The following is a 15,649-nucleotide window of genomic DNA, read 5'->3' on the forward strand; positions in this document are numbered from 1 at the left end:
GGGATGAGGTTTCATGAGGGATTTAAATTTTTAATAAAAGTTTCAATAAAAGTTACGGACATGTTCCAACTCGTGACAGTGTCACATGAGGGGACATGTCAGGGAAATTTTTCTATCATTTGTATTACAATTTTTAATTCAGAGCCAATTTCCCTGAGGCAGCACCTAGCGAAAGAGCGCACTCCTGACTGAGGGAATACCCCCCCACCCGCACAGGGAACGTACAGCGCTTCCTGGCGGATGTCACGTTGGGCGGACCTTAATTGGCCCACCCGCGTAAAACAGCAGCGCGCCCCTAATCGGTGTGCCAAATGGGTGGTGTGAGGGAAGGTGCGGAAATAAGGAGCAGATATAAGGAAAATCAAAGCAATTTGACATTTTTTCACTTGTTCTCAAAGTGTGAGCATTACTGACAAGGTTATATTTATTGTCCTTCTCTAATTCCCCTGAGAGGTTGTTAGTGGGCTTTTTCCATTAACCTGTCATCCTTTTGGTGATGGGGCTCCCACAATGGTGTTAGATGGGGAATTCCAGAATTTTGACCCAGAGATGATGAAGGAATGGTCATATATCTACAAGCCAGAATGATATTCCAATGATATTTCAGTTCTTCAACTTCTAAGTAGAAAAGGTTGTAGGGTTAGGAAGTGCCACACAGGTAAACCTGGAAATAATACGTACTGTAGTCAAACTAGTGGAGGGAAGAATGGCTGTTGCGTTGACTGACAGAGATGTCTATCGAATCTGTAAAGGTAGCGCAAGCTGATTTCATGAATAGTTTTAAAAGGGAGTTGGACAGGTAATTGAGAATGAGGAACTTAGAGGATCATGGATATAAAAGCAGGGATATGGGTCTCAGCATGATTGCTGCTTCAGAAAGCCAGCACAGGCATGACTGGTCAAATGGTTTCCTTCTGCATTGTAAGTTTCTGTGATTCTGTGAAGTGGATTGTTCTGTCTTGGATGATGTCATACTTTTGAATTTTTTTGTGACTGCACGCATCCAGCAAAATGATGATGATTCTTTACTTCTGATGTGAGTTTTTTAGATTATTGAAGAGTCACATGTAGAGTATCAATCCAGTGACATGATTCTATAATCTTGGTGTTGGTGCGGCTGGTCTAGTCAAGCTTCTGGCACTTAGCTCTGTTTATATTGTTTGGCTTCTAGTATGTGGTATGCTGGTATCTCTGTTATAGCTTCATGAGGTTGGTGCCTCATCCTAAGGTCTGTCTGGAGTTTCTACACACCCCATTGAACCATATTCAATCTTCCGGCTTGAATGAGATGGCGGACTAAAGGTTGTTTTGAGTCTTGAGGTTACAGATTGTGGTGTATAATTCTGTTGCTGATGATGATTTCATGGTGCCTTGTAGCACCTAATTTGGCTGAATGGTTATAAACTATTAAGTGAAAAAGCCTAGGAGCAGAATACCTGTCCAAGTGACTGGATAATGTTGAACAATCTAGAGAACATGCTTAGAATTGCATAGAATATACAGCACAGAAAGAAGCCATTTGGGCATTTTTGCTGCACTTGACCTTCTTCCTACCTTTCCTTATCTAGCCCTACTGACATAACCATCTATTCCCTTCTTAATCATGCTTATCTAGTCTCCCCTTAAATGCATCTACTATTTACCTCAACCATTCCTGTGGTAGTGAGTTACACTTTCTCACCACTCTCTCTTGGTGAAGAAGTTTGTTTGAATTTCATACTTTTTTTTGGTGACTATTGAAGACCTTTAATTTTGCTCTTCAGTGAAGTGTCTTCACTACCAAAACCACCTTCTCTTTCTCAATTTTAAACACGTTGCTTAGGTCACCCCCTCAGCATTCTCTTCTCAAAAGAAAAGAGACCCAGCCTGTATATCCTTTTTTGGTAAGTATAACTTTTACAAGGATGATACCAGAAATGCAATTATTTTTGTATCCTCCCCAATGCTTTTTTTATAAATATCCTTTTATAATCTGGGGACCAGAACTGCACACGGTATTCCAAATGTAATCTTAAGTAAATGGAAGAAAACTCTTTGTGATTGACAAATCCTTAGCAAGATTTCATATCAAGTTTGGACTTCAACAGTGCTCATCCCAGCACCAGGGCCAAATGTAAAGCAAAGATCATGATGGCAGAAATTGTGATGTTGTGCTACAGCTATACTCCTCATCATTATGAAGTAATGAGGACAATTTGTAACCGTTGCTGACTGACTGATTTTTTGGGGGGGGATTTGAAAATACCAGGGCCAGGACTTTCTGCTTCAGGCCTAAGTCCGGTGGTGGGAGTGGGAAGCCTGAGGGACTCTCTGCTGGAGAGTGGGGTGGGTGAGAAGGTTGATTCATGTGCTGCTCACCTAATTAATTATGCAGCCGGGAGGATTATGCCACATCGCATGGAGGGGCAGACAGGAAGTTGCGCACCCTGCCGACATGTCCGGGCGCCATGTTTAAAAGGCATATGGACAGCAAGTAATTCATTGCCCTAGACATGACTTCTAGAAAGCAGCAAGCATCAGCCCCACAGTTTGGGTGATGCTTCTTTGGAGACACTCATCCAGGTTGTGGAGGACAGGAGGAACATCCTGTTCCCCAGAGATGGGAGCAGGAGGCCCACCTGATTCTTCACAATGGCCTGGGAGGAGGTTGGCAGGATGGTCAGTGCCACAGGGTGCAGAGGAGGATCGCCCTGCAGTGCAGGAAATGCATCAACGACTTAACCTGTACCACCAGACCAAGTGAACTCTCTACACTCTCCTCACAATTTTCTGGATCTGTCATGGGATGTGGGCATTAATGGCAAAGTCACCATGTCCTGCCCATCCCTAAGAGCCCTTCAGAAGGTGCTGGGTTGCTGTCTCATTGCCCCACTGCAGTCCAAGTGGTCTGCTGGTAGGGAGGCAATTGCAGGTTGCCGCTCCAACAACAATGAAGGCACAACCATTTGAGGGGGTGGAGTTTGGAGTAGAGGGTAAGTTGCCTCTGCTGTCCTTGTCTTTCTAGCTGTTAGAGGTCGTGGGTCTGGAGGGGGCTTCCAAAGTAGCCTAGGGGACTAGCAGCAGTGCATCATTCACAGAGAACGCTCAGCTGCCAATGGGTCGGTGGTGGAGGGACTGAATGTTGAGGGTGCTGGATGGAGTGTCAAACAAGTGGCCTGTGTCCTCCTGGATGGTGTCCAGTACCCAAATGCTGTGGGAGCTACACTTATCCAGATAAGTGGACAGTATTCCCTCAAACTCCTCACTTGTGCCTTGCAGATGGTGGGCAGGCTTTGGGGAGTCACAAGGTCACTTCTCAGCCACAGAATTAGCAGCATGCGACCTGCTCCTGCCACAGATGTGCTCACAATCCATCTATCTATCTTTACAGGAGAAGACAGTGTGCGACAGACGAATGGGCATGCTTAATATCTGCCCACTCACACAATACGAGCAGTGGGGTGCTGAGCTCACTGGGAAGGATCGTGACCTTGCCTGTGCCGAGGGAAAGGTTGGCCTACCCCAAGCATCTGGTGAGGAAGCATGCTTAACCTCTGCCAATCAGAACCTGAGGGTGAGGGTCTGTGCAATGTAGGAGGCAGCCTAGGGAGTCACTCATTCTCTATTCTGTCTCTCTATTCCAGGTGCCAGTAGGAAGAGGGGGAAGCCAGCCCCTGCACTTGAACTCAGCCTCAGCCTCCAGGAAACCTCTGAAGAGGACCAGGATGACTTTTCACGTGTAGAGCCATCGCCTGCACTCTCCACCATCCCATAGAGAGACACCTCAGTGACTCACAGATCTAGGTTAGACTCGAACTCACACTCTGCTGGTTACCCCTTGGACACGTGTCTGCAGCAGGAGGAGGCAGTGACAGCCAAGGTCTCTAGCACTCCGAGGACTGCTGGAGAAGAGGCCCCTGCTAAGTCCAAGTCAGATGATGAGCCTCTGGAAACTGTCATAGAGAAGATGCTGGAGTATCAGCGAGATGCAGGAGAACATCAGGCAGAGGTATCAGAGGCCCTCGACAGAGGTGGACGAGTGCTTCCGCTTGATCTCTGATGTAGTGGTTCCAACATGTGAGCACATGGATGTCTCCATGGGATGAAGGTGGGCGCCATGGAGACCCTGGTCCAGCTAAAACATCCAGTTTCTGCTGAAGGTGGGCTCAGATCGGCACTCCATCACTGTTGCCATGTGTGAGCTTTTGCAGAGTGGCTACATGAGAGGGAAACTAGGCACCTCTGCTTCCCTTCAGATGCCCCTTCTCAGGAGACAGGGAGGGGCCCTTGGGCACCCAAAGAGGGAGAAGCATCAGGTGGACACCCAAGGGGTTTCCACCTAGGGCTCTCCAAGGGTGTCCAGGTGTTTGAGGACCCCTCTGCTTGTGACTCCATCAGCTCCAGCCTCTGAGGCTGCCAAGGCTGCACCTGCCCCAGAGCAGGAGACCCAAACAAGGGCCTCGGCCCTCCAGAGAAGGCCTGCCAAAGTCATCAGAGACGGGAGTGTAGCAGTCAGCAGGCTGCATCCACCTCTGCTGTGGATGTCGGGGATGTACTAAGACATGGTGGTAGGGTAAGAAGATTTAAGTGTTAAGTTCACACTGATGGCACGGGTGTACAATCATTGTAAATAAGTTATTGCACCCTTTGTTGGTTTTTTAAATATATTAATCATTGCACTTTCCGGAAGTCTTCTGGGCTTTTCTTGCTGCTGCTTGTGTTATTACCTGAGTGCGCTCTCCCTGCCACCTCCCTCCCCGCATCCCTTCCAGGGGGACCAAGGTTGGGTCTCTGTCTCCCTGAATGATGCCTGCACGTGGAGACATTGCTCTTTGCCAAGGCTCTTGTGAGCCATATGCAAGAAGCCTCCCAGTCACACTATTCCCCTTCCCTCCACTGCCTTTTTCAATACAGAGAGACCTTTTCACTTGTCAGGGTAGATTATCTGTGTCCCCCTTCAGTTGCCCAGTTGCGCTGACCTTTAGCTCCGCCCGCCCGCCCAATGACCCTCCTCCCATCCAGCAATTTTTCTGTTGGGCATCAAGGGTGTTGACACCCTGACCTGCCTTCGCATGGGGATGGCGTGCGTCATACTCCGAACTGACTCCTACACCTTCCACCCTCCTCATCTAACCCACCCTGTGGGGAACATTCCGGTCTGATGCTGATTTGAATACCATTAATGATGCACTTCCTGACGACCTTCAGTGGGAATGGCCACGACAGTTGGGACTGCAAGTTCCTGCTATCATTTCTTGCTGTCGGGATGCCCCTCGTATTCTCCCGCCACACACACACACACACACACACACACACACACACACACACACACACACACACACACACACACACACACACACACACACACACACACACACACACACACACACACACACACACCACCACCAACCACCAGGAAACCCGCCGCTGGTGGCCCAGGAGAGGAGATGCCCTCCATGCCCCCATGCTGTCTAAAGAGGGCAAATACATTAATTTCAGTGAATCTCCCCAATGTTGCAGGATGTTTGAAAAGCGCGTCCTTTACATGCTACTAAGCCACAAACGGGAATATTTATAAAAAACGAATCCTATTGTATTTTGGATACTTCTAATACTGTGTAATTATAAATATAAAGATCGTGTCTGTACATTTACTGACATTTACTTGTGACTCTCATGCCCCCTTATCCCTGTTTTGTGCTTTAAAATTGATGTGACACTTGGAGACATTTTCAATAGTGAGTGAAGCTTCAATCAGAAGGCAGTGGGGCTGTGACATACATGACGTTCTCTTAGAAGTGCGCGATCCCGCTATAGGGGGAACCTTATCATTAAAATAGAAATGGAAAATGCTGTCAGAACTGAGCAGGCATCCTCTGTTAACAGCATTAACGTTTCAGGTTGGTGACCTCACCCAGCTGAAAAATTATTTCTGTTTCTCCCTCCACAAAACGGTGCCTGACCTGCTGAGTATTTCCAGCATTTTCTGTTTACATTTCGGATTTTCAGCATCCGCAGTATTTTGCCTTCGCTTCAGTATCTGTTGTGCAAAATTGCTGACAATGACATTAAGAGAGGATTATAAGCGTCAGTACGCGGACATTTATTTTCCTTTATAGCCTTCATTGTGTGACAGGGGTTCGGATGGGTAAAGCAGCCTTTGATAAATTGCATGTTGTTGAGGATTTTGGAGTTGGCCAGTAGACCACGGTATTTTGCTTCATTTGTCTTTGAATATATTAGGTTTTCACTTCACTCTAGCGTAGCTATGTTTTGTTGATAATTACCAACTTTCCAGTGCAAGAGGTGATTCTGTTTCTTTTAACCTAAGAGGGTTACGGGGAGAAAGCTAGGGTGTGGGACCAAATTGAACAGCTCTTTCAAAGCGATGGTATTAGTATGATGGGACGAATGACCTGCTTCTATGATTCAATGAAGTGCACCAATCAACCATTTCTGTTAGCTGACAGTGGGGGGGTCTCATAACTCGATAGTACCTCAAAAGATTGCTGTCTCTGATACGGATTCATAAAAAGGCAGATGTTTCTACACAGTTGCTATGGTAACTGCAGTGCCCTGGGGAAGCTGCAGCTCCTGCCGAGCAGCTCTGATGCTCATAGTGGCTCAATTAAAACAGCATGTTTTACAAACACAACCCAGATTAAAATAAGCATTCTCATCTGGTCGATAATACTTTTCCACCCCCCACAAAGACAGTCCGCCGTCGACAAGGATTATTTCCCACCGGCCTGAATCAGTTTTACTTTATTAAGAATGAGCCTCATTGTGCTGCAGGTGAAAAAAGTGTGGATGCTGCAAATATAAAATAAAAGCAGAAGTGTTAGAAATACACTGCAGACTCGAGCATCTGAAAATAAAGGAAGCAGATTAACATTGCAGGCCTGTGTATTTTTCTGCTGTTTATATCACATGGCTTCTTCAGCACTGCGTATGGTGCATTTATTTTCAGACTGCGCTTTTGAAAGTACAAAATCCTAGACAAATTGGAAAAAGAACCAGAGGCAACATGAGGAAAAACTCTCTGGCCAGAATTTTGACATCGGCATGCAGGAGCGGGCCCAACACGCCTATGCATAAAATGACTTGCCGTGAGGTCAGGCGTGCGTCCCAATGTCATCGCGCGCCATTTACATATTACATGGGGCGCGCGTGCGCTGGAGGCAGCTGCGTGTCTGCCGAACCGTCAACAGCCTATTAAGGTCATTAAAAAAACCAATTGAAATAGTTATCAATGCTGCCCATCCAACCTTAAGGTTGGCGGGCAGGTGAAGAGCCCAGGGGGCCTTTGCGTTTTTCAGGAAACCTCATCCGCGGGCGGAATGAGGTTTCCTGAAGGTTTTATAAAATTAATAATTTTTGCACAATTCACAAATTTGTTCCAGCTCATGTGACACTGTCACATGAGGGGACGTGCTGCTTAAATAATTTTCGACTTCCCTGAGGCAGCTCCAGGCTGTGCGTCACGCTAAGGCCCGCCCATGTTAAATGGCGGCACACAGCTGATTGGGGGCGGTGATTTAGCCCATCCGACATGCAGAAAATTCTCCAAATATGCACCAAATAGTTGGGATCTGGAATGTGATGGAGGCAGATTCAATCAAGGCTTTCAATAGGAAGTTAGATAATTATCGGAGGGTGGAGAAAAAGTGTTCGCAGCGTTATGGGAAAAGGCAGGGGAGTGGGACAAACTGAGTTGCTCCCACAGAGAGCCAGCATGGACATGACGGATTGAATGGCCCCCTTCTGTGCTGTAACCCTTCTATGATTCTATAAATCTCACTGCTTCGGGGCTGAGCCTTTGTAAAAATGTATAAGTTTGGGGTGTGGAGAGTTCACCTTCACCTGTACAGGTTGTGGTATATGGGCAGTTTCAAAACGTTTGGAAGCTTGCAGGAGTATAGAGCAGGACTGGGAAGAGATAGAAAGGAGAATCTAAATTAGCATTGGACCCACTAAAAGCTGTTGTACTGTTTGGTTTAAGGCAAAGAAAATTAAATCCAATAACGGCCCGTGTGACAGGAGATGAATTTGTTGGTTTGTAAAACTGACTTTGTTTTCCATGGATCTCTTGTTTTAAGGATCTGCAGCAGTCCAGCTCTAACTTCTACGGTGGCTCTGATGTGGCACAATTCCACAATGCACTAAAACGACTCTTACTAGCCTATGCTCACTGGAATAAGAGAATCTGCTACTGTCAAGGTTTCATAATACCAGCAGCAGTCATTTTGATGGTGATGGAAAGGGATGAGGGTGATGCATTAAAGGTAGGTTACAACACTTTTAAAATGTCTTGTCTTAGAAAAAGTCACAAATCATCTTTTTTCAGTTTTCCCCATTTATGGTTTGGTTGCTTGACTCCAGCTAAGGGGTAGGAAAAGGCCCTGGCAGTGGGGTAAGGACTGTTAGCACTGTCTTTAAAATCTGTACATCTTCTTGACAAACAAAAACTCACATTTATACAGCACCTTTAATGTAGCATAGCTTCCCAAGACCCTTCACGGGGGCAAATATCAAACAAAATGATATAGAGACATTAAGATTTTATCCACTTGTATTATCCATTTCCCTGGATGAGTGAAGCTTCAACAACATTCATGAAGCTCAGCACCATCCAGAACAAAGCAGCCGGCTTGACCCATCATCACAGTCACTACCTTAAACGTTCACTCTGCGCACAGTGGCAACAGTGCATACCATTTACAAGATGTACTGCAGCGACTCACCAAGCCTCCTTTGGTAGCATCTTCCAAGCCCATAACCTCTACCACCTAGAAGGACAAGGACAGGTGACGCATGGGATCATCATATCTGAAAGTCCCCCCCCACCCCCCGACCCATGTGACACACCATCCTGTCTAGGAACTACTAACGTGTTATTTCACTGTTGCTGGGTCAAAATCCTGCAAAACTCTCCCTAACAGCATGGTAGGTGTATCTATATCATATGGATAACAGTGGTTCAAGAAGGCAGCTCACCACCATATTTTCAAGGGTAATTAGAGATGGGCAACAAACACTGACCTAGCCTGCGACACTCACAGCCCAAGAGCGAATAAAAGAAAGGACGCGTGAGCAAAACTTGGTCAAAGAGGTGTTCCTTGGACGCAACCACTGAAGGGGAGCTTGGATTCCTGGTGGGAATTCCCTGAGCCAGAAGTGCGCTCTTTTGCGCATGCGCATGAAAGAGCGTACAGATCTCCCTGAGGCAAAGTGCTGCCTCAGGGAGATCAGCTCAGATTTGAAACATTAAACGAAGATGAGAAAAAAAATTACTGACATGTCCCCTCATGTGCCACTGTCACATGAGGGTGGGACATGTCAATTTCTTTTATTTAGAGATTTGATACAAATTTTAATAATCTCATGAAACCTCACCCTGCCCGTGGATGAGGCTTCATGTATTTTCAGGAGCCCGCCTGGGCTCCCAGCCTACCTGCCAACCTTAAGGTTGGATGGGCAGGTCCATTAGTCACTTTAATTACTTTTTTAATGGCCTTAATAGGCCTCTGACAGTTTGGCGGGCATGCAGCCGATTTAGCTGCGCGCCCGCTGAACTGAAATTCTAAACGACGCGGGGTGACGTTGGGACCCACGCCCGACAAGCGTCGGCAAGCGGGCCCCAGCCTCCACTTGCCGAACAGAAGATTCTGCCCTATGTTCCTGTCTTCTCTTCCGTCATTCCAAACAGAGGAAATTCTTTAATGATCTCTTTTTCCCAACCCCCCTCCCCCAATTCTTTTATATATGCTTATCCCACCAAGCAGTTAATGAGCTGCAGAAGCTGTGGGACAAAGTAGTTCACTGGGATCGGTTTTCTACTCTGTCAGAATTTCCTGTAAATCTACCAGATTAGCTTTTATGGTCTTTCTGCATCCCAGAATAATATAAATCACTACGGACCTGTGTTTCTAGTACTTGCATAGACAATGATGGCAGGAGAGTAGCTGCACATATAGGTTCCCCATCGGCAATAACAATATAATTGGAAACAACCTGGTTCAAATGCAAGAACAGCAGCGATCTTATTATCTACAATGGAGCTGTACTGGATACATTGAATAAATCAACCAGTAGATGGAAAAACTTTTGCAGAAATGCAATGCACCACAAGCGAGTCACTGGAAATGTAAATATTAACAGGAAATTGTGTGGCTTTAGTGTGGATTCCTGATTTATCTTTAAAATGCTGAGCTAATAAGGAAGAGGGTCTGAAAAGGGGGATAACCTATTATGTAGTCCAGTAACTTCAATTGTTTTTAAGGATTACCATTTAACTTAGGGTTGCGAGATCAAAGATATACATGGCTGTAACGTTGGTCATTATCAGGTGCTAACTGGTCTATTAATGCCCCAATGTGGTAGGCAGGAAGTAGCAGACGTTTCGATCTGGAAGTACACCAGGTGTCATCTTGGGAAAGGATAAGAACGTTGCACAGTGTCCATGCCTGAAATAGGCATTGCAAATGCAAATATTGGTGTTTATTGCCTGTTTCAGGCCCATATTGCCAGGCTGGTTTGCCTCTGTAAAGCCAGAAGTTGGGACCAACTGCTACTGAAGAGTTTTTGAAATTTACTTACCTGAACATGGAGCCATAGGGAGCAGGAGTACATTCCAATAAACAAGAATTCCAATGGGAGGACCCCCCCCCCAATCTGTGTTTAACTAAAAAAGTTAAAGATAGTATCAAACTTGAAGAAAAAAGCATATAATTGCGCAAGGATGGGTAGCAGGTCAGAAGATTGAACAGAATATAAACAGCAAAGAATGGCTAAAAGACTAATGAGGGAAAAATTGGAGTACGAGAGATAGCTAGCTAGAAATATAAAAGCAGGTAGTATGAGTTTTTATATATCAAAAAAGTAAAGAGTTAATAATATGAACATTGGCCCTATTGGAAGTGAGTCTGGGAAAATAATAATGGAAAATAAGGAGATGGCAGATTAATTGAACAGATAATTTGCATTGGTATTCACTTTAGAGGATACAAGTAACATCCCAGAAATAGCTGCAAATCAGGAAGTGGAAGGTAGGGAGAAAACAGAGTGCAGCTGGGCCAGCTGAATGAAGACTTGGGGCTGAATCTTTGGCTCGGCGAGTGGGGGTGGGGCCCGCTCGCCGAGGCGTAAAATAATGCGGGGTGACGTTGGGCATGCGTCTCCATGTCACCGCACGTCATTTAGATTTTCAGTTCGGTGGGTGCGCCGCCGACTCGGCTGCGCGCCCGCCAACCTGCCAAAGGTCTTTTAAGGCCTGTTAAAAAGCAATTAAGGCAATCAGCTGAGCTGCCCATCCAACCTTAAGGTTGGCGGGGGGCAGGCAAAGAGCTTAGGTGGCCTTCGCATTTTTCATGGAACCTCATCCACGGGCAGGGTGAGGTTTCATGAATGATTTAAAATTTTCTGAAAAATCTTTCTTAAAATGAATGCACGTGTGACAGCTTCACATGAGGGGGCATGTCATAAAAACTTTTACAACATTTTATTAGACTGTTTAAACTTAAAACTAATCTTCCTGAGGCATCTCCATGCCTCAGGGAGATTTCTGTGCTTTTTTGCGCACATGCAAACCCCCCCCCACCCCCCCGGAACAGGAAGTGCACAGCAGTTCCGGGCGCGCGTCATGCTGGGCGGGCCTTAATTGGCCCACCCACATAAAATGGCAGCGTCCAGCCAATCAGGGGCACCGATCAGCTCTGTGCCCACTTGCCCCCTCACAACAACCCCCCCAACTACCTGCCGACAAGGAGAAAATTCTCCCCTTGGAGTTTGGGGAGTTTAAGTGTTAATTTTGCTCTTAAAATCTAATCTAGTCTGTAATTAGCAGTAACTGGAAAGTATTGTGTAAGCAGGCTAAATTCTTTCCTTCTTGCAGTTTAGGCAGGGTAAACTCACTCTCAGCTGTAGGAGCTGGGTAGTTAATTAGATAACTGGCTGAACCTGAGTTTGGTGAAAGGGGAGAAAGACATGTTCATTTCCTTTTTCTGTCTTTCTCACCCCTTAGAAATTGGTTCTTGCTCTACTTCAGGGAAAGGAGTTAGCTGTTTGGTGAGTATCTGGTAAGTGGGTAAGTTCTATTCTATCCCTAAGATTTAAAATAGTACACAAATTGGTGATAAAGTTTAAAATATTTAAGAAAGCAACATAAATGTGATTAATATAATTAAGTAATTATTTAAAACACTAAAAATGGCAGGACAGGTTATGTGTCAAGGCTGCAGCATGTGGGAGCTCCTGGATAACATTATGATCCAACGCAAACAAGTCTGCGATAAGTGTTTGCGGCTTGACAAACTTCAGCTCAGAGTCATTGAGCTGGAGGCTGAGCTGCAGACACTGCGACACATCAGGGAGGAGGAAAGTTACCTGGATGCTCTATACTGGAGGCAGTCACACCAATTAGGATAGGGTCTTCTGATTTGGTCAGTGGCCAGGGACAGGAGTGTGTGACTCTGACTGAGGCAGGTAAGGGGACCCAGAGGGCAGGAATGTGAGCCTCTGCAATTGTCCAACATGTTTGAGGTCCTCTCAGCTCGTTTGGATGGGAGTGGGGGGCTGCAGGGTGGATGGGCAAGCTGACCATGGCACCGTGGTACAGGAAGCCATCCAAGTAGGAGGAGCAAAGACGTGGTGGTAGTAGACGGCAGTATAGTGAGAGGGATTGACACTGTTCTCTGTAGCAAAGGGCAAGAGTCCAGACTGCTTTGTTGCCTGCCTGGTGCCAGGGTTTGGAACATCTGCTCAGAGCTGGGAAGGAACCTGCAGTGAGAGGGCGAGGATCCAGTGGTTGTGGTCCATGTAGGTACCAATGACATAGGCAGGATGAGGATGGAAGTTCTGCTTAGTCAGTATGACAAGCTAGGCACAAAATTAGAAAGCAGAACCTCCAAGGAAATAATTTCAGGATTATTATCTGAACCGTGTGCAAATTAACATCTGTCATAGGGAAATTGTTAGTTATTATTAATGGCAGGGCACTTAGAAAAATCAAGGCAATCAGGCAGAGTCAATATTGTTTTGTAAAAGGGAAATCGTGTTTAACCAATTTATTGGAACTCTTTGAAGGAGTTATGTGCTGTGGATAAAGAGGAATCTGTGGGTGTACTGTACTTAGATTTCCAGAAGGCATTTGATAAGGCTCCACGTCAAAGGTTATTGTGGAAAATAAAAGCTCATGGTATAGGGATAACATATTGGCATGGATTGAAGATTGGCTAGCCAACAGGAAACAGTAGGCTTAAATGGGTCATTTTCTGGTTGGTGGATGTAACGAGTGGTGTGTCACAGAGATCAGTGCTGGGGCCTCAACTTCTTACAATTTATCTAAATGACTTGGATGAAGGGGCCAGTAGTATGGTTCCTAAATTTGCTGATGATACAAAGATGGGTAGGAAAGTAGGTTGTGAAGAGGACATCATGAGGTTACAAAGGAACATAGGTTAAGTGAGTGGGCAAAGATCTGGCAAATGGAGTACAAGTGTAATGTGAGCAAATATGAAATTGTCCAAGAATAAAAAAGAAGCATTATCTAAATGGTGAGAGATTGCAGCGCTGTGAGATTCAGTGATATGGGTGTCCTAGTACATGCACTGCTAAAGGTTAGTATGCAGGTACAACAAGTAATTAGGAAAGCTAATAGAATGTTGTCATCTGTTGCAAGGGGAATTGAATACAAAAGTATAGAGGTTATGCTTCAATTATATAGGGCACTGATGAGACCACATTTGGAGTACTGCGTTTAGTATTGGTCTCCTTATTTAAGGAAGGATATAAATGCATTGGAAGCAGTTCAGGGGAGGCTTACTAGACTAATACCTGGAATGGGCAGGTTGTCTTATGAGGAAAGGTTGGACAGGCTGGGCTTGTATCTGCTGGAGTTTAGAGTAAGAGACAACTTGATTGAAACCTTTAAGATCCTGAGGGGTCTTGACAGGGTGGATGTGGAAAGGATGTTTCCTTTTATGGGAGAATCCAGAATTAGGGGTCACTGTTTAAAAGTAAGGGGTCACCCATTTGAGACAGATGAAGAGAAATGTTGAGGGTCATGAATCTTTTGAACTCTCCTCCTCAGAAGCAGAGCCTTTGGATATTTTTAAGACAAAGGTAGATAGATTTTTGCTAAGCAAGGGGATGAAAGGTTATCGGGGGTAGGTGGAAATGTGGGGTTGAGGTTAAAATCAGATCAGCCATGATTTTATTGAATGGCGGAGCAGGCTCAAGGGGCTGAGTGGCCTGCTTCTGCTCCTAATTCGTATGTTTGAGTGTTTTTCCAGAACCTACATTTAAAAAAAAATGGACTTCCACTCAACTGCCTTCCCCATAACACCCCGATTGCCATGGCTAGCCTCTCCCTGGACTCCAAGATCCTGACTCCCTGATTGTCGTTCCTTTCCCTGGCCTTTGATTCCTCCTCGCCCTCCTATATCCCAATTCCTGGCCTGAGTATGCACCCCCTCCCCCACCCCCAACTCCTGCCTCTGAATTATCTGATTTTCATTGACTTCAGCAGCCAGTTCTTTGAGGTGACTTTGGAGTGGTGGAGGGCATCTTGAGCCTCACCATTCAGGCATAGAGTTCATGCCCTGCATTGCTTGCAATGAGCACACCTGAATTCTCTATCCCTTAATATTTCTGGTAATGTTTTTCTTGATATAGATGAAGTATCTTGAGGGCTTCAATGGTCAAACTATTTATTCACAAGACTATTTGGCTGCATGGCTAAGGGCTTTGATCATCAGAGTGAGAAATTGCCAATGACATGTTCACCAACTGAATTTATTCCCTGCACTGCAGCCCTATCTGTAAACCAGTCACAACACAGACTCTGCACAGAGCCAGACTGCAGTTCCCCTTCTCATTCACCAAAACGCTTACTTTGAGTCATATAAACCATTAAGGCGACATTTGGCTATAGTCGTTACTGTTGGCGTATTGTTGGATCAGTTTTTGCTAAGAAATGAAAATCATACTGTTCAGTTTCTTGGGAACATGGGCAGCCCCTCGAGTCTGTTCTACCATTCCCACAAGATCACAGCTAATTTGTAATTCGATTCCCTTTACCTGCCTGTGATCCACATTCCTTAATGATCAATAACATATTGTTTTAAGTCTTAAAATTTAAATTGACCCAACATTCTGGCCTTTTGTGAAGAGGGCTCCAGCTTGCTTGGTGTGAATAAGTGCTTTCTAATTTTCCTTCAGAATGGCCTTACTCTAAATTTTATTTTTGAAACACACCAAGGAAAATAGCTCTATCTGTATGTCCTCCGTCAAATCCCTTTACCATTTTAAGCACTTTGGTCAGACCAGGTGCAGTCTTAAACTCCAGCGAATACAAGCCAAGTTTATGCAGCCAGTTCTCATAACTTAACCCTTTCAGGCTCAGTACCATTCTGATGAATCTGCGCTGAACATCCCCCCCGCCATAACTAGAATAGCATTCCTGAGGTACAGTGCCCAAAGCTAGATGGGGTTTGACGGAGGCAGCGTACAACAAAAACGTATTCATGACACGAAATTGGGTATACAGGACAAGATTTCAATTTGAAGTGACACGGAACTCCAAGTAATAAATGGTGAGGAGGACAGGAACAGACTTCAAGAGGACATAGAGAAACTGGTGAATGGGCAGACATACTTTGGCCGGAAGAAT

At 45.4% G+C, this 15,649-nt stretch overlaps 1 protein-coding gene across 1 annotated transcript in view; it reads left to right on the forward strand.

Annotated features, from left to right (window-relative positions):
• Positions 1-15,649, forward strand: part of LOC121282386 (TBC1 domain family member 30-like) — an 82,128-nt gene that overhangs the window by 25,093 nt on the left and 41,386 nt on the right. Inside the window, exon 5 of the mRNA XM_041196105.1 lies at positions 8,079-8,264. Coding sequence (XP_041052039.1) covers positions 8,079-8,264 — 186 coding nt within the window. The remainder of the gene's footprint in view (positions 1-8,078; positions 8,265-15,649) is intronic.

This window comes from Carcharodon carcharias, chromosome 9 (assembly GCF_017639515.1).
Source record: "Carcharodon carcharias isolate sCarCar2 chromosome 9, sCarCar2.pri, whole genome shotgun sequence".
Lineage (NCBI taxonomy): Eukaryota > Metazoa > Chordata > Chondrichthyes > Lamniformes > Lamnidae > Carcharodon > Carcharodon carcharias.